Source organism: Rhagoletis pomonella, unplaced genomic scaffold, assembly GCF_013731165.1.
Source record: "Rhagoletis pomonella isolate Grant_MI unplaced genomic scaffold, Rhpom_1.0 Rhpom_scaffold_00001, whole genome shotgun sequence".
Lineage (NCBI taxonomy): Eukaryota > Metazoa > Arthropoda > Insecta > Diptera > Tephritidae > Rhagoletis > Rhagoletis pomonella.
In genome coordinates this window covers 31325231-31348860 of record NW_023458555.1, presented here as the reverse complement: position 1 = coordinate 31348860, position 23630 = coordinate 31325231, and the positions used below count along the sequence as shown (strand labels likewise).

Genomic DNA, 23630 nt, shown 5'->3' with positions numbered 1-23630 from the left:
CTATATGCCCAAAACTTCGGCTTGAAATATGCTAGCATAGGTTGCCATTTGACACCATGTTCCTCGGAATATATCCCTGTTCCTACACCACAATCCATCTTGGACCCGTCAGTCTAGATACAGACAGCTTTCTTATCGGCAACTTGGCCACTTCTCCATTGCCTTCGGGATGGAAACCGCACCTTTACATTCAAGCCAAAATCGAGGCTTGATACCATATAGTCCGTGGTTTAATTTGCTATTGAGGTAAGGCCTAATATTGAGCCATACCCGAGGGTCCTTGATCCCCACACCCCAGACTCTCTATGTCGTACCGCTGAGTACAACGCGGAAGGTCTAATTGAGTGGTCAAAGAAACGTTAAAGAACCATCACGCCTTTTCAAAGTTTCAATACCACTGCAGTACTCTTTGAAGGAAGCCTTTTTCCCGGAGCGAATTATGTATGTACTAGTTCTTTTAGTACACTGCCTGCGTTCGGCGTTGGCGTTCCCAGTACAACTCAATATTAGTTTTGAGGGTCCGCCAAACAACCCACTGTGCGTAGTCAACGTCGTCAATGGCAACTTCGTGTGATATACAATTTCCCAGTCGTAGCTTCGTATTTTCGTATCGTTTTCGAATCGGCCTTTGATGCTTACTTACGAATATTTATGTACATACATACATACATACATACAACCTCACTACCTCAAGACTACTCATATGACATTTTCAATAACGATGGGGCGGTTGGCAGCGCCAGCGTGGGGCAGCTCCACCATAACAACAACAACAGCAACAACAACAACAACAACAACAACAACAACATACACATACATACTACATACATATGTATTAGTATAAAAATATTAATAAATATAAAAAAAAAAGTTGTTAGTGGAGCAGAAGCGCTGCTAGCTTGGCGCGTATCAAGTAGATATTGTCGGTTGCTAACGCTTCTTTTCATTCAGCGCATTTTCGTAATTTCGCTGTAAGACTGGCAACTTTTCCATTCCAAAATCAGTTTCAATTCGCGGTTCTATCTCGAAAGATGTGTTTCGTGTGCGAATCTTTCTTGTGGTTGTGTTGAAAGCACCTCGATGATTGAATGAGTTGAATGGCGGTTCATTGTTTCCCGGTATTTTCCCGCACTGGCAACCAAATACATTCTGGTTATGTATGCAGGTATATACATATGTATGTAGGTACTATGTTTGAATATTTTCCGCCTTGTGCGAGCTGAGTGCCGACTGCTTTAATAAAGAAAACATACCTGAATTGGCTTAGTTTACTTGGCATAACGGTTAAAGTGAATTTTTTGTAAATGACACGCAACACGCTGTAGATATATGAATAATGAATCACGTTTTGCGTTTTAGTTATCAGTGAATCAAATGCGATAAGAACTTAAGTTATTACTTGGAATTATTATTAAAAATGAAAATAAGTGGTGATCGTTTAATGAAGTTATTTAAAAGTAAATAAAAATAACAGTGTGAAGGCCTACATATCTCCGGAATAACTTTCTAAAAAAAAAAAAAAAATTTTTTGTGAAATTTAAAGTTTCAAAAGACCTTATTTACAAAACAATTGCAAATTTGCTACTGCTTTCATACTCAACGAAAAACGTATTTGGCTAAGTGCGCCTGCAGCATCTTTACCTGTGCAATTGCTTCAACCAGTCCTAACCTACCTCACTCAACCTCAACTCAACTCAACTCAGCGACAGAATTACAATCACATAAGTACATACAACATACCTACAACAAGAGCAAGAATTTCACTACAACAACGCTTTTTATCGTTTTGTAAATTTACTCCTTCGTTTTGTTATCTTCAAACAACCAACGAACGACCGGTAAGTTTACTTTTACACTTCCCCATGCTTACTACATACATATGTATATCGCACACCACCGTCTTCAAAAGAGACATAACTCAAAATTTGTCATTTTTCAAATTGTTGTGCTAAAAATGTACACAGAGCTTTTATTTACCTTTCAGCAAAAGCTGAAGCAAATTTTTGTTATAGTTTGTTAAAAATACAAACCTAGCTAAGGTAAAGTCTTCCCTTGCCCATCTGATTATCATGTGGTAAGAAATAGTTTTTCGCATTTTCTGACAAACCTGTAATTTTGAGTTGTGTCCCTTTTGAAGACGGTGCGCCATATGTTTATACATGAATATGAAAGCAAATTACCATGCACTTGTCCCTATTCTTTCAGCTCTACTCCTTCTATCGACACAATTTCTTTTTAGTCATTGCTCACTTTTTGCGCCATCAAATATGCGTCCGTCCACCTATTCTCAACGTTCTATGCGTTTAGCGCATGTTTTTCTTTTATTTTGTTTATTTTTCTTGAATTTCCGATATTTACTCATACCTTTCGTCTCTCTCCACATATCTTCTAAATAATTTCCTGAATTTTGAGCTTAGCTAGAATCGTATGCTCTCTGCTGTTCTCCATACACCTATCTACCTAAGATTGGCTTAACTAGCTGCTTTGCTAGCAGCAGAGATGCCACTGTTCGGTTGCTATATTGGCCGAAATGTACCATTTTTGGTACATTTTTTTCCGTTTGGTACACTGAAATTTGTTATCCACTTATCTATTAAGAAAAGCAAAATGTATTACAAAAAAAGGAAATTCAACAATTTTATTGAGCTTGAAGCCGTATTTTTTTAATGAAAATTTTGAGGAAAAACAAAATTATTCACAGAAAGAGTTTTTTCTATTAAGATTGTGAAATGGTGAGATGAGAGAAATAAAGCGACTATCTCACTAATAAAAAATGAACTTTCAAATGCATAAGAAAGAAAAAATATGTACACCTAAAAAGCATTTTCACTTTTTCTTTAAAAAACATACATTTTTTCAGATTTTTTTAAAAAGTACTATAAATTTCTTAGAAAATGTTGGCAACCCTAGGGGTCAGGGTAAATAATATGTCTGACAGGCAGGCAGCATCTAAGTTTTTGGACAACTCAAAGAGTCTTTGGTTGGTGCCGGGGGTTTTCATGGCAAATTAAATTGACGTTCACTCAAAACGTGGGATGCAACGGAGCCTACACAGCAGAGCTACTAGCCTAGTGGGAAGATTCAAAAGCTGCCGCCGAGTGGCGAATGACAAAGGGATACGGCAATCTAGAAACTTATAGACTCCCCCTCCCCCTAAATGAATCGCGGAACGACTTCTGAATTTTAGTCCGGAAGGCCTGAGCACTTTCACAGGCTACCTGGCTGGACTGCAGGTTCTCTTGCTGGAATATATTATGCAATTTCCCGCATATCATAGTTCTAAGACTCTTATTCATATATTTCTCTCAACAAATGATTTGGTAACTATAACCAAATAATGTAACTATAACCAAATTATGCATTGAGAAAAACATATTTAGTTGACGTAACTAAACTCTTTTCTCAGTGTAGAGGGGACAAAAAACATTAGGGCTATTCAGGATCTTGTGACAGAAAATTATGACCCATCGAAATAAACAGATTTTTTCTATGAAAAGTTTTTAGGTTAAGAGATAAAGCAGACGAAAAAACGAGGAAAATTGCATTTAATGAGAAAATGTTTATTGATTTTGTGAATAAGAATATATATTAAAAAAAAGCATAGATAAAAACTGCTTGAGTGCATAATTAAATAAGCTAAAATTAAAAACTATAGTTTTATGCAAACTTTCTAAATATGAACCAAATCGGACTATAAAACCGAGTTTCGCGACTCATGCGCCACCTAGCGCATTAATGCATCTTTCATATCGCCTTGTTATCGGGTTCTGAGCTAAGTTTGAAGTTTCAAGTCTCTATATATAAATATTTTATTTATTAAATAAAATTAAAACCCGGGCGAAATCTACGCATTTTCTTGTTTATTTTTTCAATTGTACTAAAGTGGTAACCTTTTTTTTTAGTATTAAAAAAATCTTCGCATTATTCTCTCTTCTGGAGAATTTAAATTCTCATTATATTATCTGCACTTCCTCTCGTTCTTGGTGCAAACGCGTAAGTAATTTCCCCAAATAAATGTACATATGTACATGGGTTTGTGCGTTAGTGGTAGTTTTTCTTGTAATTAAGTAAATGTCATCCGGTTTTACATCATTGCGAAATAAATATGTATGTATGTAGACATCTTCGCAAAGCAAACGCAGCAAGTATTCTTTGAGATCACTTGCAATAGCTACTTTTTTCGAAATTTCTGCCGCTTTTCTAAAATGTTACTTTGCGCTCATTTAAATATATGTGTATATTTTTTTTTTTGTTATAAGGGCCTATAATAAAGATATCTATATCTATATATATAATACGTGAAGGGATTTTTTGCCCAGGTCATCAGATCTGCATCAGATCAAAACTGGGGTATTAAATTAAATCGCTTGGCCTGTAGATGTGCAAACTGGTTTTAGTTTTTCTTAAAGAGTTGCCACCTGTTGAACAATTAAATTCCAAATATTTAATAATCAATGTCCTCATATTCGCACCGTTCGTTCGATTTTCCGAAATCAGGTGTCAAATTAAAAGGCTAGGACTCCGGATGTGCAATAAGGTAATACTTTTACTGAAAAGAGCTGCCACAGTTTAAAAAATTATATTCAACTTATTAAAAACATATATGTATAAATTATTACAAATCGGGTATCAATCGAAATGGTTTTGAAAAGCTTTGGCTCTCAACTTTACCATAGGTAGGTTGCCACCTGTTTAAAAATCAAAATCAATTTTAATTCAGGGAAATGGGTAAGAGAAATATGTATATTTTGAAGAGGTTGCCACCTGCTTAAAATGTCGAATTTAGTTACCTTATACACAAGGTATATAAAATATCACAACATGGATGTCAAATGAAAAAGTGTTAAACAATTTTTAGTTTGAATAGCAAGAATATTTTTGAGGCGTTTAAAAAGTTAAATTCAAATCATTTAATAAGTTAAAGGAATTATTGAAATATGGCTGTCAATCGAAGAGGGTTTTAAAAATCTTTATATCTGAACTATATCTAGCGGAGTTGCCACATGTTTAAAAAATCAAATTCAACTTAATTCATCAGTTAATGTATCGCAATGTCAGACGAAGGAGAGTTAACAAGGTTTTAGCTTGAAAACACCTTTGAAGAGGGCGGCCGGCCACCCGTTTGAAAGTCTAATTTATTTAACTATTACGAAAACTATATGAATTATATAAATACGGGAGTCAAACGAATGAATATTAAGAAATCTTTACTTTGAACATTGGCAAAGTTTGAAGAGGGTTGCCACTTTTTTAAAAAGTTCAAATTATTCAATAAGTTGGATGAACTATTAAAAGATAGGTATCAATAGAAACGGATTTGAAAATTATTTATTTCTGACCTTTATTAACCACGTGGGTTGCCACGTGTTTTAACGATCAAATTCAGCTTAGTTCATCAGTTTATTGAAATACAAGTATATAACAATATCAGACGAAAGGGATTATAGAAGATTTATAGATCTTCAATTACTTTGACATTCAATTCAGTTTCTAAAAATTCTTAGTAAACAATTTTGTTGTTTTTGTAAAATTTTGTTGATTTTTTCTAATATTTCAACAAAGTTTGAGTTATATGGTTTTTGTTACATAAAAGAAAAATTGGTCAAAATGTCGTGTCCCTATTATTTTTCACATGACTGTAAAGTAAATTTCAAATTTGAGATATGAGATATGAACTCGTACCTTAGAGTTTTTCTCGAGACCCGTTTACAACTCATCTGCCTTTCTACAAAAAAGGTATTTAAAATTAAAAGTAAACTTTTTCATTGAAACCTGCAATAATTTTTTTTTCAAATTTTTTCCTAAATTCCATCCATAAATTCCATCCAATTAAAGTTAATTTTTCAAATATTAATTTTAATAAATAACACAAATTAAAATATAAAATTTTTATACACATAAATATGCGAACACGTATGAATGTATGTATTTACATATATATGTATGTATGTATGAGCACTCAAATATATATATGAATACCATTTCCATTATCTAATTAAACATTTCTACAATTTTTCCATCCATACATTTTTCATTATTTACCTACTTCAATTCGAAATCAGCGGGTAACATCTCACCCCTCCCTTTCTCTCAAGTAGTCTCAACTTTTTTTTTATTGACTTAATATTATTTCGTGTCATGTTTCCGAATTCGATATCAATATTGATATGGAGAAACATTCACACACATGTACAAGTATTTTAGTATATTGCATATAGTACATATATTCGAAATTAGAAAAACAGTTCGAAAATTCGAGCTTCACTGGTTTTTTATGCGATTTTTATCTACTTACTGGATATCTTGGTATTTTTTTCTTTTTTTTCATGTAAATGCTTCTACATATGTACATATGTATGTATGTTTGTAAATGCACTATATAATACACATGCATACATATGTACATATGTAAACTTTAATACGCACTTTATAAAATTTATGACCGATTGCGGTGGCAGTTTCTATAATATTTCTGTGCTTGGGGTGAAATGGGACGGACTGTAATTTTTTTTTTTTTTAATTTTTTATGAAAACCCCATTAGACATATGTAGGTACATATGCAGGTGCAAAATACATACAAACATATGTATTTCCCATTACCTCGATTATGAAGAAATATTTTAATGCGTTTGAGTTATCGCCGAATTTGAAATTTTTCATAAATTTTTAAATTATTCAATAAAAACAATATGGGTATTGTTCTAAATGCGGAAATGGCTCGTTTTGTATGGAAAACCGGTTAATTTACGAGGTTTACGTGGTTACGAGGCATTTACGCATTTAGATGGATACCCCTACTATTTTTTTCCCAGCTTCTCCTCCAATTGTGGGTGCAATATGGGCCCAGTTTTACGGCATCATCCGACGGTAAATAAAGTGCACTCAAAGTTTCGCATTTTACGATAGAGCTCAAACCTATTAACTCTAAGATTTTAGTTTTTCCGGATTAATGAGGTTAGGTTAGGCAGGCTACTCTTCTCAACAGTTCACTCCGTGGCCACAGAGACCCGGTGGAGATTTCTCTAGAAACCTTTCCAACATATCATTAAATCATACCGTCTACCTGACGAATCCGAACAGCTCCTCCATCACCTCAGCTATCCGATCTTCGAAAAAAATCATTCCCAGAATTCTGAATTCGTAGCGCAAGGAGTACGTACTGGATTCTACATTAAAGCCTCTCTGCTTAATGCCAACTCGGTCTGAAATAGAGCCAGCCTATTTATTAAAGATCTTAAGCCTTAGAGAACTTTCTGCTGCAAGACATTGCAAATTCACATTCACATTGAAATGTTCAGAATTATCTCTAAGATATGTTATATGGGTGTTTCCACCGGAAGGTCCACCATGACAAAAAAATAAAAGTTTTATATCTAACGTATTTGCGGGCCGATTTGTCTGCTTTTTAAAATATATACTGGCTATGTAAGTAGAATCATGTTTGCATAAAATGGTCTTCCTAAGTGGTGCCAAGGTCGAGATATTTCGAAAAACGGTATTTATGGTCCGATTTGGTTCGAATTTGGCGTATGTGGTTGAAACATAATAAATCATAGATTTCCAATAAATTTACCCTGAATTGGCGCTGAAGTCAAAATATAAAGTATATTCTACATAAAATACATGTTTTATTTGCGTTGAAAATTCATATTAACAAAAATATAACGATGGAAATTTATGTCACGTCACGCCACGTCACGTCACGTTTCACACTTGGGGTTGTGAAAGAGAATTGAAACAATTTGCATTAATTCAAAAAACTCTAAAAACAACTAGAATTGCTCCAAATCATATCAAAATAAGTTTCATCAAAATAGCCATCCACAATTCGCAGAGTTTTGCGATTTTGCAAGAAAAGAAAAAATCAACTTCCATTTTTTGTCACGTAACGAACCTCTCTTTAAATGCTTCTATTTCAGAACCAAGCAGTTCGATTGATTTAATTTTTCGGTTAAATATAGAGCTAATTACGTGCTATACAATGGCCCAAAAAAGTTAAAGAAAACAAATGGTATTCCTTTTTTGTATCACATCGAAATCGTACGACTGTCACGTGCGCCACCATGGGAATGCCCATATGAAAGTATTACGAAACAAAGCTTACTTGACAACTCTCATGGTGAAAGCTCTTTGGTCACATAGGGTTGTACAGGGTCGGCCAAATAAGACTTAGCAATTTCACAAAGCGGGTCCATAGTTATTTTATTATAATAAAAAGAAAAAAAATAATTATTTTTAATATTATTTAATTTATAGAAATTTATTTTTATGCATTTTCTTAGTTTTTAAATATTTTTTTCCTTTTTTAATATGATTTTCTTTTAATTTTTAGACTTCGTTTTTTTTAAGGATTTTTATTTAATTTAACTTTTTATTAATTCATTTTTTTTTTGTTTTTAGATCTTATTGTTTTACAATGACAAATATTTATTAACTTCATTTAATTTTTAGAAACTTACTCACTTATTTTTCTTTTTTGTTTAATTTTCTTTAAGTTTCAGATTTTATTGTCTTAAAAAGATTTTTTTTTTTAGTTTCACTAGATCTTTAGGAAATAATTTTATTTTCTAATATATCTTTTACTTTTAAGATTTTGTTATATTAAAAAGAAGAATAGTTTTTCTTTAATTTTTTTCTTTTTTGAATGCTGTTATTTTTTATTTTTTAAATTATTATTTGTTTTTGTTTGTTGCAAAAAGAAAAATATTTTTTAACCTCGTTTAATTTATACAAAATCTTATTTTATTTTTTTTTATTTCTGTTATGTCTAGATTTTATTGCTTTAAAAAGGAAATATTTTTTATTTCATTTAATTTTAAGATACTTGTTTTTTTTTCTTATTTTAATCCGATATTTTCTTTTTTTAATTTAATTTTCTGTTAAATTTTGGCTTTTAGTGTTTTAAATATGTATACATTTTGTTGTTTAATTTAATTGTGGAAACTTATTGCTAAAAGACAAAAATAAAAACGCTTTCAATAAGTCTTTGGTAAGACAGAAAAGAGCTTTCAAGACTTTTGTCTTTCGCAAGACTGTGGAGAGTTGAAAGATAGTAGCAAGAATTGCGCTGTTAGGGACGGTTGTTCAATGTCTGATTAGCACTAATCGGAGGTAGAAGCTCTAGTTAAATACAACGACTGCTTTATCGATCACATATTATATGTATCATGTCGAAAACGTCGATAATGATGTTTAACCAGCAAGTAGTGATAACCAGACATTGAACAACCGGCCCTAAGGGGTGTTCAGTACAGTGAAACCTCGATATAAGGAATTTTGATAAAAGAAAAAAAGGAATGGATTCATAAATTTTTTCGTTGTATCGAGGTTTTGACATCCTATAAGCTATAGATATAAGTTAGCATTTGTCCAACCCCTCCCACTTAGTTATAACGTGGTTTCACTGTACTGTTATCTTCAAGAGGTCATACTTTCCCTCCCAAGAATGCTGCTCCACCACGTGAATGGCTCACTGGGTGACATTTCTGTATTGAAATCCATCACCATCATCACGTGGTAACGATAAAATGGTTTGAGAATCAAATCAAAAGGTGGTTGGAATGAGTGCTTCAACCAGAGTGTTCGTTTGTAATCCAACAAGTGTGCGTGTGTGCGTTTGTGTTCGTATGCTTGCGACAGTGTGTGTGTGACATTATGTGAGAATGTGATAGCAACAAGCGTGACAGTCGAGTTTTCGAAATGTTTTTCTACAATACATTGGCGCATTCAATGTATGCTGAAATGTCAGTGATGAAGCAAAAACACTTTGTTGAATCTCTACTCGCCAAAGTGGTGATTATTCGTATCTACGCTCATTCGTTTCGAACCCGACGAGCACACACCCGAAAACCGAACTGAAAAACAAGCCAAGGCATAATGAAAAACGATAAAGAAACCAAAAAACGAATAAAAAAATTTATAAGAAAAAAAAACTGAATCGAAAGCAAAACAGAGCAGGGAAAACAGTGTCGAAATGATGGGAATGGTCGGTGGTACACATTTATGGTCTTGTCATACATACATACACATGCATGTTCATACGTATGTTTACATATGTATGCATAAATTGTGCTACACAAACACACATATTCACAAGCAAATGCAGCGCAAAAGCATTTCGAAAAACATGTGTGAAATTTGCAAATTTGATTGAAAGCAGAAAAAATTCGAACTAAGTTAATTAAAAAAAAAACAGTATTCACTAGAAAATCACAACAATTTTATTGGATGGCTGCAAGTAACTCAATCCTTAATTTAAAAGCAAACTAAAAACGTATTGGAATTTTTTTTTTTATAAATTTTTGTATGTATGTATGTAAATAAGTATGTACCAAAGTGGATACGAAAACGAATGGTGGCAAATCTCTGATACTCGTTGGCGCATTTTATGGCAACCGTATTGAAATTTTTTTTTACCATTGACGAGGTTCAACGACGAACAGCCCGCCGCCACCCGTATACAGCGGGCAAAGCCAAAGTGGCGAGTTGTTGGTTATTCGAGTTCGTAAATTCAGTTTTTCAGTCAGTCTCGTTGGTACGCTTGGTGCGGTTGGTTTTCGAAAATTTCACTACGGTAGCAATTTACAGTGTGGTGGCAACAAAAGCAAAAACAACAAACAATAGTGTAAAGACACACAAACACTAATAAAGAAAAAATATTGAAAAACCCTTTGCTGCTACTGTAAACGTCATCAAAGTGAAAAAAAGCTGGCATACAAATTTTAAGATAATCAATAAAGTGAAAAATTTGTTAAATATGTTTGTACATATCTACTACCTGTGAGGGCGCACAGTGATAAATTTGAAGAAAAAAAAACGCCCATAAATACCATGACGCAGAATTAGCGATTCCGCTGCTCGAAAAATTCGCTTTTTGACACTTCGAACAGTTGCTAACGTCAACGTTGCTACCGCGCTGCGTTTCCGCTATCGTCTCGCTTTTCTGTTGCTGGTCGGCCATACAGCTGCGAATTGAAGGAATCCCTCGAATCGGTTTGTCGGTCTACCGGTCTGGCGGTGGTGCGGTAGACGTTATTAGCCGAGTTCCATTATATTGCGCTGCTGCCACTACTCTAAAATTTCGTGCGTAGCGTTTTTCAAAGAACTAGAGTACATAGCATGTACTTTGTTCTGGGAAAGATTTGAAAGTGTTCATTGTTGTTGCCGCGCTACTTTCATTGTTGCCTTTGTAACAATGTTGTAGTTGTAGTTGTGTTTGCGTGATTTCAGTATTGAAACTTTTTCTAAAACGGCAAAGTGAATTTGAGAGCGCACATTCACCAACGACCCCGGACTTCATCACTGCCCCGTTCCCTACAGCCTGCTGCCATACTATTGTAATCTAAAATATTTGCTCAGCACGTTTGACGTTCGTTGGCGTTGCGCGGTTTTGCAGCTGCAGCGCAGTGGATTGGCACAGCGGCGTAGGGAAGGAAACTGTGGCAGATTTGGGATGATGTTGCTGGTATGTTTAATTACAATCCGTTGACGTTACTGCTTCATTTTTTTATCTCTGGTAGATATGCATGCATGTAGGCATATCGTATGTTCACTAAAAGACTGGCACAACTCAAAAAACACATTTTTTAGATAATGATGCAAAATTACTCGTACTATTACGCTTTACATTGTGTAAAATTTTAGTGATAAAATCTTGCGTATCTACAAAGTTTCGGGGTGAGAAGAAAATAAGCGAACCCAATTTCTGCAGGATGGGTGTCAATTGAAAACTTCATTTTTTGAGTTGCGACATTATTTTAGTAAATGAGCAATATATGTATGTACATACATACATACACTGCCGCAAAAAAGTATTAGCACAGAGAATTTCTTACAATATACATACGCAACAAATTTTATTGCTTATTTTTTCCGCTAATATTTTTTTATAAAAATATGGTTCATACTACGACAAAAAAACATAAAAATACAATTTCTGTACTTTTTGCAAAACTCGGAAAATTGAATAAGTTTCCCTGCAAATTTTCGACTTTTTAATCAGATTTTTTAGAATTTTTTTTTTTGAGTATGCAGTTTTGTAGCCCATTAAATTCTAGTATAAAAAAATTCAAGTTTGAAGTTAGTATGAAAAAATGTGAAAATTTCCATACAAATTTATGGAATTTTCACAAAGTCTAGAAATCATATTTCACGTTTTTTGTTGTAGAATGAACCACATTTTTATAAAAAAAAAAATTTGAATACAAATTGGTGCGTATCCTGTGAAAAATTCTCTGTGCCAATACTTATTTCCGGCAGTGTACATACTTCCATACGTATGCCCGCCCTATCTTCGGAAATGGTTTAAAAACTCCATACCTCAGCTGCCGATATAACTATTGAATTTTTACCTTTTTTTACCTTTTTTTAATTAATTTAAAGCATGATAAATCGAGGCTTTTATCTCGAGGAGACAATCTTTTTACACTATTCCATTGCTTACCAGCAAGATCTCAGTTCCCACCACTCTAATTTACTATCCCAAAGTCAGTAAATGAAGCTCAACAAAAATCATTTAACTTTTGCCGAGGACGTATTTTCATTATTCCAGTAAAATTTCTGAAGGGATGACCGGCGAACTTTTTTTTTGAACCGAATTCGCAGGTAGGGCGTTCTTCAATCAAATTCTGAAGTAGGGCGTCCTTGAAAAGTTTGCAGAGAGAGGGAGTTTTCGATCTGACTGCCGAGATAGGTCAATCTTCCACTCAGGTAACGATATGTACTCAAAATCCCAAGTACACCTTCAAAATCTGGATTTAGGGGAAAAAACCCGGTTTTCTGGAGTCCCATAGTAGTTTTCCCACAACTTTAGCATTTCCAAACCGATCTTCAATTTTTATTTTGAAAGTGGCATGAGGCACCTCCCACCTCTTGTACTTAAATAACTGGTTACTTGTATCTGGACGCGCCGGTTATTTCTTCATCTTCATCAACCAAAAGTAAAAGGTTTTGTCGTTAGTTTGTGTTGATAGAAAGATTTACAAATATATTTGGTTACAAGTAACCGGTAATTTGAAGTATAAGAGGTATGAAATGACTTATGCCACTTTCAAAATAAACTGCTCATCTCAAAAAAAAATTATAAAATTTTTACTAATTTTTTGATTTTAATTTAATTTCTTTTCAGCAACGTATAAAAATTTAAGATCGGTTCAGAAATTTTAAAGTTATGGGCAAAACGACTATGTGACCCCCGAAAAACCCGTTTTTTGACCCTAAGTGCAGATTTTGAGGGTGTATTTGAGATTTTGATTATAAGTTAATTTTCACTGTCACGCAGTGTACTAAATAATTTAGTTTATTCAAAGAAAAATTATTCGAACTAGTAGTGTTCGCCCAGCGCGCTGCAGAGGTTGAAATTAAATCTCTAAAATTAAGGGAAGTTGCGGTGGGCTGAGCTGAGCTGAGTTAAATTTAGTTGAGTTAATTGAAGTGAATTGAGGTGAAAAGCGTTGAACAACATAATTGATTATAACAAGGGTGGGCAAAGGCGAGACCGATAAGAGCCACATGTGAATTCTAAATGCTACAAAAAGCCACAAAAAAAAAACAAAAACTTTATTTTTAAATAAAGCGTTATTATTAGAAACAAAAAACATTAATTTTATTATTATCCTAATGTACGTAAGATAGATATTAAAGAAAACTTGAAAGATCCCTTTGGCCATATTTCCAAAATCTGGTTTTACGTCAGTTAAAGTCGTTCGTAACAGTTCTGTTAAATGTTGGTTAGTCAATAGCTACGTTCCTTGAAATCTCCAGTAAAATATTTATGTCCAACAGCAAAATTCCGGCGATATGTCATCTGTTCTCTCACAAGAGCGAAATATCCAAAATAGGACGCGAACAGAAAATTTGCAGAAACTTCCAAGTTAGACGAACAGCTGATATAATTTTTGTTTACATTCAAAAGAGTAAAATTTAAAACGTACGAAAAGTCATCACAAAGTGTTATACTGACACAGTTTATTGATTAAACAAATGACTACTTATTATATTATGAAATGTCACTTTGCTCTCTCAATTTCCCCTACTTTGCAAGTTTTTTGCATACGCGAACGGTATTTTGACTTTACGAATTTCTTTTTAGAGTACAAAGACTTACAGTTATACGTTGTACTAAAAAATTTAAAATATACGTCACGCAGCTGTTTTCATCAGCGGATATTTTAAATCTGGTATTTGTTGCCGAAATCCAAGCAATGGCAAAGCGTTATGTTGAATTTTCAGTGCCTTATCTTCTTCTAATTCCGAAAATTCCAACTCTTGTTCACTTTTCTTAAAAAGGTGTTTTTGGGATATGGCAAATTCATCCTCAATTATGTTACATAAAAAAGGGTGTATGAAGTATGCAAACGTTCATTTAGATAATTTAAAATCGACACAACATCCGACACAACAAAAAACACTACAAAAGAAACAACAACGTTTTTACCAGTGTTGTCATCGAAAATTCCCCTGATCCGAGTTAATTCCCAAAAATTTCGGCTGCTTATGCGCTTTTGGAAGAGGGAGGTAAATGCATGAGCTGATGCAAATAAAGGCTTTGTATGCAAATAAGCGAGCCCGTTTGTCACCCGTATTACTCTATTCATGTATGTACATACATAAATCTTATTCCTAAACTGCTGCTAAGCACGTTTCTTTAATTCAGTTTCAATATTAAAGCCTACATTTAGAAGGCATTTCCGCCCCAACCATTTTGAATTGATTTTTGCGCTTTGTTTTAAACTAATTTGAAATTTGGGTAACTCTCTCCACATGAGCATCAAAATGCCTTTCTAAAGATATATAATTGTTTATACCTTAGAAGTATACTTTAGCCATAAAAGGGGTGTACAGAAAACATGTTTGCCTATTTACATTTAAGATGATAAGACAGTTTTACCACAAAAGATGCGTATGCATATTGTACCAAACCTATATATCCTGATGTTATTCGACGCACTAAATGCGAATCCGAGGTATGTTAACTTCGATCACGTTAAATAGCGAAAGATTCATTGAAATATTCATATACTATATGGGTTCTTCGATTCGCTCAACCCGAATCTGAGGTCCGTAAACCTTCAAAATGTTAAATAGGGAAAAATTTATTGAATATAGATAAAAATTCGAATGTATAGGATCCCTTGATTATTCAAGGTCATCTAGAGGTCATGCCAAAGTCTTCCTAAGGTGAAGTTCAGAAGAATTGAATTAGGTTTCTTCAACGAATTATTCCCTACTTGACCTCGAACCTGACGTGGTGGAGGCTAACAGACCTCGGATTTGCATTCAGCGTTTTGAATAAATTGGAGATATATCAATATGTTTGGTTGAATATGCAAAAACTTTTTTTTCTAAACCTATGTAATTAATAAAAATAAAATATATTGAATCCTTGACGAAACTGGTCAAGCACCCAAGGTTTTTGTCTCCCAATTGATCAAGGTTATCAAAGAGATTATACCCCAAAAAGCGCAATATACTCCTCGATACTGCCGATAGGGAGAAGATGATAAGATACTCCGAGCCATTCTAAGTCAGGAGACCCAAATGAGGCTTAGACTGTTCTGCTTAGACCTATCTTGAATAGATCGGCGGCAGTCCAGCGCATATACTTGGGCTCAACCCCAATGGCCGTCTTGCACGAATATAGCGCCACAGACGCCATCTCATAACACTGTACTCTGTTCTCCTTGCAGCTCAGTTTTCGATCAAAAATTACGCCTATGAATTTCGCTTTATTCTTGTAAACTTTAAAAGGCGCCCATTTAGTTCCGACGCAGTCAGTAGTGGTGTCTTTAGTCTTCTCGTAAAGAGAACAAGTTCCACTTTATGCGAATTGACGCAAAGGCCACCATCTTAATACATTGCGAAGTGCCCTCTGCTTCAAATCGCACAGAGTTTGGGAGAACCTGTCCCGTATAAGCGACAATCTTCGCGGCTCCCCATTCCATCGTTCGCGAACAGGGAGTTCACGGTTAAATTCCAAAGGAGTGGCGAGAACACGACACCCTACGGTGTGCCCCTTGTCACATATGCATCTTGAAGCCAGATTGTCAGCGTCGTTTGCCGCGATCAGCCTGCACAAGAGCAACTGCCTAATAAACTCATCCAAAGAATCGTCCACTTCCAGTCCCGTCAAGCTCTGTATTATGGCGTTTGAATTTAGTCCTAGTAACTGAAGGACTTTTCAATAAATTGGACTTGCCCTTCAGATAGGCATATTGATTGTTAGACAGCAAGCGACTGTCAATAACGAAAGATAGGTAGTTACTAATTATACTCGCTAGGGTTTTAACTACAAATGATTAGAGGTTAATAGGTCTGAGATCCTTTAGGTTTGTATGTGAAGCCTTACCGACTTTAGGAATGAAGGCAACCGAGACGGATCTCCACGTACGTAATTAAGCTTACTATGATACATACTATGAAGATTTTCATTAGCCAATTTACAGAGATTTCAAGCATCGCAGCCAGTGCGCGGATACAATCCCATCTGGTCCTGCCGCTTCATAAGGCTTGAAGCTTTGTATCGCCCAAGTAATCCTCTCTCTTATGACAGTTATAATGACAGCTTTTTTTTTTGGAAGTTTTGTAGCTTCGCTTTCACCCTCACCACTGCCTTCGTCGCCCTATGAAGCAACTATGATTTTCAGCATGAAGGAACCCCCCAAGGACCTTACCCTGAGGGGAGTCGTCCGTAGTTACCCTCGGTGATATCTTTTTTGGTCCCTAGTCGAATCTCCCCACTGTATCCAGGTCGTATTTAAAACCGCTGCCTTCATTAGTGCAGGCTGCACACGACGTTTATTGTGCACTCCGCTACCACGGAGCAACCTGAGATTGCTCACAGAGCCGCCCAGGAAGCGTCATCCGTATAGTGAGAAGACACAAAAGGTCGAGACCACGCAATGAGCGGCAAAGCGGCGAGCGGCTGAGCGGCGCCATACAGAAATGCTGTTTATTGCATGGCCACTTCAATAGCATTTCGTATGTTTTAATTTTAAGCTGCTCAGCCGCTCGCCGCTTTGCCGCTCATTGCGTGGCCTCGGCCTTAGGCGGTTGCGCCTGTGCTGTCTTTCCCCTTTTTTTATTTTATATATATATAGGCTTGTCCATGCTAAAACAGTCCCCACTCGAATCCGCTATCCTCTCTCGGCAATGCAGTCACTATAGGATCCCATGGTAATCTATGAAACAGGGAGGCTATTCGGTGGGTTGGCCCCTTACCCTTATGTGGGCAAGTCGCGGCATTAGTCTCAAAGCCATTTCTGTAGGATGTCACCTCTACATACTCAGGTAACAGAATACCGCAACCTCGAGCTCAAGCCAAAGAAATCATAAACGTGGAATTGGGGTGGTCCGTGGACGAATCATGGGTCGATTCAGTTCTTTTATTTGTTCCCCAACGAAGGTTGAGGTTAACAGTGCCACTAACCAGATGGAAAAGGAGGAGATTGATAGCATGAGAGGGAAAGGCATCACATGAGAAAATTTTGTAATGTACTCAGTAGATCCAAAGTATATCACCATAGAGAAAGAAATCATTGCTCGTTATATAATATGTAATGCATACTTACGTAGATCTTCTAATTGTATAATACCTAACTATTTATTTTCTTTTATTTTCCAGTTCGCACATCCTCCAATTGCCACTCGATTGAATCCGAAAGCAGCCCTTAAATGTTGATGCCACGGCTGCAATATCACTTTAACGGATATAATCCAGAACTAAGCCTAGCATTAAGCATGCAACAACAACATATTAATCAGTTATTAACAACAGCAGCGACCGCCACTGGCATTGTCGGTGACGTGGACGCCTTACTAACGCCCATACACAACAACAACAACAACAAACAGACGCCAGTCCGCATGGAGACTGGACGCGAACGTAATCTATGGCGCACCAATGAGATCATGGAGGTGCTGAAAATTATGCAGCAGATAAACGCTCTCGATATGCTCAATCAAAAGGCAATGAAGAGCGATGTAGTATTCCGTAAAGTTGAACGACTAATGTTTGCACGTGGTTTTCGAAAAAAATCGCACATACAAATTTCGACCAAGTGGAAATTTCTCAAGTCAACTTATAGAACATCACGACGTAATGGTATCATACCAAAAATGATACCGCAACCGATTTATGAGGAATTACATAAAATGTTGCACAATAGAACTAACAATTTGTCGGTGCGTTCGACCAGTGATTGCGGTAATTCAGCCACATCGCTGGATGGTGACAATTCCAATTGTGCCATGGAAAATGGCAATTGTGGCGGAAATGAGAGGCAATTGATAATATCAGGCGTTGAAGGTGGCTATGGAAGTGGGAACAAAAATTTGCTAGATGAGAGCGCTAACGGCCAAGACTCGGAAGAAGAGAATGGCTTAGCACATCCCATTTTTGGATTTCGTTTGGGACTGGTGAAACAAGAGCCAGCTGATACAGGTGGGTGGATAGGAAAGTGTTTGACACCTAATTTCTTTTGTTTTCAGCAATCGTTTAACAATAAAATAAAAACAATGAAGATGTTTGAAAGTTTTTAACCGGAAATCTCTGCTAGAAGTACAGTTATTAAGATATCTAAAGGACTGAGAACTATATATCTGTTCCAAAATGGAACTTCTTAAGCGATTTGTTGACTGTTCTTCTAACATTAATTTTTCAAATAAGACTCCACTTTTTTGAGTAGTTTATAGCAAAGACAGACGGTAACGTTGATCCACATTAAGACGCAGTTGATCTGATCAAAATTTTACCGTAACAGGTGGCAGTAATGCGAATTAGAGCCGCGAGGTCGTGGGTTCGAGTCACACGGCCAGTAAAATTTTCATTTCATTTTTATAAAATAAAAAAAATTATATTAAAAATTTTTGGCAATCGCTCGAACCGAGAATCGAACCTGGGTAATAAGGAATTGTAGTACGCCGCTCTCAATACGTGTCATCCGCATTAATTTGGCGGATTAGCTGCAGGATTTTATCTGGATCAACTGCAGTTAATTGCCGAGATAATTCCAAATTAACGACTTAATCCGGATCAACGCTTTATCAACAGGTTCCTCACTATACCTCTGTATATTTTCCGCTTCTTCCGGAAAAGGACTTTTTTGTCGGAACTAATACAAAACAACGCGTTCAGAAAACAGTCCTACATGTCGTCCACGGTACTGTTTTCGTCTTTCCCTTCAATCCGTGTAAAATCTACATGGTTTGCGAATAAGGCGGAGCAAATTTTTGGGTTTTAAAGATATCAGGTGTTCGTCTCACAACCCATTGCTAGCAAAACCCTCAAACCCAATTTTTAAAAAGGCAATGCAGAAGCATAAAAAATGATCCACCGTCTCATCCTCTTCAAGGCTGGAAGGTCAAATGGCTCCGAGAAGTGACCAATCAACAGTCTCCCAAGACCCTTTAAGGTTGAGGGTAACCTGAGTCTTTCCCACGTGCAGCCCCCGAAGCTACCCAGTCATTTCGGAGCTAAGTTTTACCCAGTTTCTGACGGTGGCTTCGATGGCCGAAGGTGGGTGGGCTATAACTGGTTGCAGAAACTCCTGCTTCTCCTGCCTTGAGGATTGTAAATACGTTGGTTTTAAATACTGGGCCATACTTTCGATATAGGCGTCATTTACTCACCTGAGTCTAGAATACGGCTAAAGTAATGCACTGTATACATTATCCAGGCCAGAGGCACATGGGCTGCCAACTGGCAAACTAAACCTATACAAACCGATAAATAACCTACAATCTCGTTCGCTAATAAGCTCTAGAACCCAGGTATCCCAAAGAAGGTAACTAAGGGTACAGTTTACAATAGCTCTGGAAATATCGTTCAATGCAGCATGATAGATTTATAGCCCTAAGTGTTGCAACTTCTACCTTCTTCTTCTTGTAGTATATTCCCATAGAACCCTTTTAGGTGGTAGAGCTCAAATTTAACCAAAGCCTCCACACACATTCAAGAAGACAACGGCGCTGAGTTAAGTTCTGAACACATTGAAAACGACGAGTTACCGACCACAGCTTCCAATTTGTCATCTTTATTATCTAAGCGCTTTGTCGATGGCGACATGATTTCTTTGAACGCGGCAGCGACATCATGAATTTGTATGAGTTTGACATAAAAGAAGAGGAAGAACCTTATCTGTCGCCAGAAAAATAGAAATAGATCTAATCTGGCCACAACGTCGTGGCTCGTCGTTTTCATTGTGTTCGGGCTATTATACTCAGCTTGATGCGCATAGTCAAATCATTAATTCTTATTCTGCTGGTGAATTGTTATCTACTTTTTAGAGGATTAACGGGCAGACCGCTTCCTGCACATCAAGAGTCAATAAAGTTCAATGCAACTTATATTTTATGGCCTGAGAGTAAACATAAATCGGATTAAGGGTGTCCAAGGGGTATTCCACCCTTTTCGCGTCTAGTACACTAACCAATACCTTTGTTCACCGCCATCGTCCTGCCCTCTTAGCCATTCACCGTAGTGCCTCTGGCGAAACGCCTCCTCAATATTAGAAACTAGCTTCCTGTGCTGATAGACATGTTGCACCGGACGGTACGTCCTTAGTGCTCTCCTCGAAAATCTTTAATCATGTCATGTCTTAATAAGGGTAAAATTAGTATAATGGCGAACTCTTTGGCCTACGCAGTTCGTTGTGATGACCTTTTGTCACTCCACTCAAAGCACATTTCTTTGGTCAAGAATTTAAAAATCCTTACTCTCCCTACTGAGCTACCTTTTCCATATTACCTATAAGAATTCATTTTGGATTTCCTTCACCGGTTCGAAGAGCCATCCGGAGCTTTAAACATAGCAACGCGAGAACTTTTTCCGTTATATTTGAAGAAAGCTACTATAGAGGGGAGACAGTTTAAGGATGCGCGCGTCATTTTCATCGGAAGATTCAACAAATTGAATGAATAAACGGCCACGCCTTGATTGTGAACACCTTTTTTTGGGCATTGGTGCACCAGTTTAAGACTACACGAAGAGTTTCCTTTTAGATCCCAGCGGAAAGCATTTAAGAACCTGTACTTAAAGACGTGACAAAATATTATGCATCAAAGTCGTTTGGAAAAGCCAATTAAAAAGTAAGTTAAAGGTATCTACTAAAATATATGCCTCCTGGACGGTAAGTAAACCTTCATTTGCAAAAAGATTGCCGAATACCTAGTAGGACTCCATATAAATTAGTGATGCTCAAAACAGCGCCCGCGAGCAGAATTCTTTAAGGCTCCCCAACCGATTTATGTGGACGCGCACAGAGTAAAAGATTTTCGTGAGCATAACTGATCTAAATACAAAAAAGTCCACTTATAATCTTTTTCTTTTTATACTTAACTTAAGTATGTAGATTTTTGAGTTCAACAGCAACTTTTACTTCATTTCTCACACAGGTTACGAGAGCGGTAAGGCTAAGCAGAAGGACTCAACCGCCAATATACAGTTCCAAACGGAAATTAAGCAGGAGGTAAACGAAGAATCCGACTCACCGATGGCATCTAATTCGGCTACACCACAGCCTCAAGTCGAGCCTCAATTAGAATATCAACAGCCACAACAAAGGCAAAGTGCCCCAGAGATAATGATACTGAGCCGACGCACCACGCGGCCCTCGACATCGGTCGCCGCGTCAACATCCAACACCACAGCCACACCGAATGCCACAAGCACACCCAAAATGGTCTCAACCCCATCGCAGACACGATCTGGTGGCGCGAGCACAGCAAGTCCCACACCATTACCGCCTCTGCGCATAGCACCCTTCGCCAAGGTGCCGCCAAGTGATATGGCAACGCCCATATCGACCACTAATTTACCACCACCACCGCCCCTTGCCATGAATCCAACATCATCACGTGCATTCCGACTGAGTAGCGCCTATAGCAGTAGCGTATATGCCAATGGCGGCAGAGTTAACACCGCCGCCGCGGTCACCGGCACCGCCAACACAGGCACTAATACCGCTGGTGCTATGTCCTTTCAACGCAAATTCACGCTCAATGGTCCAAAAGGGCTCACTATTGCACCTACTTCAGGCCGGCCCGCTGTGGTACAGCCGTACGTGTTGCATCAAGAAGTGGTAGTGCCCGATTTAGACATAGCGGCAGCGCCACACGAATACCGTGCGCAGCAACCGTTTTACGGTTTCCCAGACGGCCCGTCTACCAGCCAACAGGCACAGCAGATGGAAGCACGAAAACGACGCCTAAAAGCATCGCTCATGATGAGCACAGTAATGCCATCAAAGCGAATGGCATGCGGGCCCGAAACGTTAAGAAATATAGCTCCCCGACCAGCAGCTATGGATTATGCAGCGGATGATGGACTGAATGTCAGTTCCGACGAGGCAAGCAATTCGACATACCAAACCGCTACACAACAACAGCAGCAGCAGCAACAGCAGCAGCAGCAGCAGCAGCAACAGCAACAACAACAACAACAGCAAGAGCTACCATCTTTGGAAAGTGTTGAGCGGGAAAACTGCTATGCAAGAGTATTGCAAGATGTGGCCGTTTCCTTGCGACAAATGCAGCGCGAAGTGATCAATGAGTTCTTCAAGCGACAAATGAAACTGGCACGCGAAGAACACGAGTTCCAGTTGCAACAAGATGCGGTATTGATGCAAGCATTCAAGGAACAAGCGCAGCAGTTCCAAAAAATGAGTAAAGATTTGATGGGAAGCGCTGTAAAGTTGGAAAAACGTAAGAAGAGAATGGAGAAACAGCAGCGAAAGCAGATTTTAAATTATGGAAAGTTGCAGCCGCGACAAATACAGCAAAATAAGTGCAAGAATGCAAAAGTTTTGCATAACGGCAAGAGTAGAGCAACAGTTAGAAATAACGAAGTAAAAGACGAGGAGAAGCCTGCGGATGGGTATGGGGATAAGGATGAGGATGAGGATGAGGATGAGGATGAGGAGGAAGACGGAGTGAAATTACTTATGAGAAACGTACACGCACAGCTGGAGCTGAGCGATGATGAGGGCGGCGGCGAAGATACACAGAATCAGTACGAGTATGAAGTTAATGAATATTTGCAGGATAATAGCAATGATATAGAACAAAGTTCACGCGAGGCAATGAGCCGGCAAGAAGGAGAAGAAGAAGAAGAACTAGAGGAACAAAATGATGTTACGCAACATGAAGATTATACATCCGATCCCATACAAATAACTGGACATTAGGGTGTTAGAAGAAATATACAAATACTTAAGTTAAAAGTTAAGAAAAATTGCGAATTAACTGTTAAGCAAAAAGAATGTAGATACATGCATACATATGTATGTATGTATGTATGTAAGTAAGGCCAAGTGGAAAAGATAGCCGAAACGGAACAAACCAATGCACATTCCAACGTAAATTCCGTTAAATAAAGCTAAGAAATATTAATAAGAGGAAATGCTATGGCTGTACTAGGCCTTCTCACCTTGCAGTGACGGTAAAAAATTGTAATTTGATTTTTATTTTACCGATCAAATTTTAATTTTATTTTATGATTTTTATTTTTTCGATCAATAGTCGTGTTTATTTTTTTCGATCCCCTTTTATATTAACCGTTATTTTCAATTTTATTTTATGATTTTTATTTTTTCGATCAATAGTCGTGTTTATTTTTATTTTATTTTTTTCGAGC

At 37.0% G+C, this 23630-nt stretch overlaps 1 protein-coding gene across 2 annotated transcripts; it reads left to right on the top strand.

The window, feature by feature from the left end:
• Window positions 1–1535: 1535 nt before the first annotated feature.
• On the top strand, window positions 1536–23443 carry LOC118742737 (ras-interacting protein RIP3). Of its 2 annotated transcripts, none has more exons than XM_036475056.1 (3): window positions 1536–1838; window positions 17622–18440; window positions 21392–23443. In XM_036475056.1, exons 2-3 carry the CDS (start codon window positions 17672–17674, stop codon window positions 23179–23181), a joined length of 2559 nt encoding a protein of 852 aa, XP_036330949.1. In that variant the 5' UTR covers window positions 1536–1838; window positions 17622–17671; the 3' UTR covers window positions 23182–23443. The 2 variants fall into 2 exon arrangements, with proteins under 2 accessions (XP_036330949.1, XP_036330940.1); XM_036475047.1 differs by lacking the exon at window positions 1536–1838 and adding an exon at window positions 10537–11465.
• Window positions 23444–23630: the final 187 nt, after the last annotated feature.

What these genes read in the sequence shown, in the direction of transcription:
- LOC118742737 (XM_036475056.1), top strand. Translation starts at nt 17,672, where the DNA reads ATGTTGATGCCACGGCTGCAATATCACTTTAACGGATATAATCCAGAA. An exon ending in ACAAGAGCCAGCTGATACAG is followed by an intron (nt 18,441 to 21,391) that starts GTGGGTGGATAG and finishes TTTCTCACACAG; the next exon opens with GTTACGAGAGCGGTAAGGCT.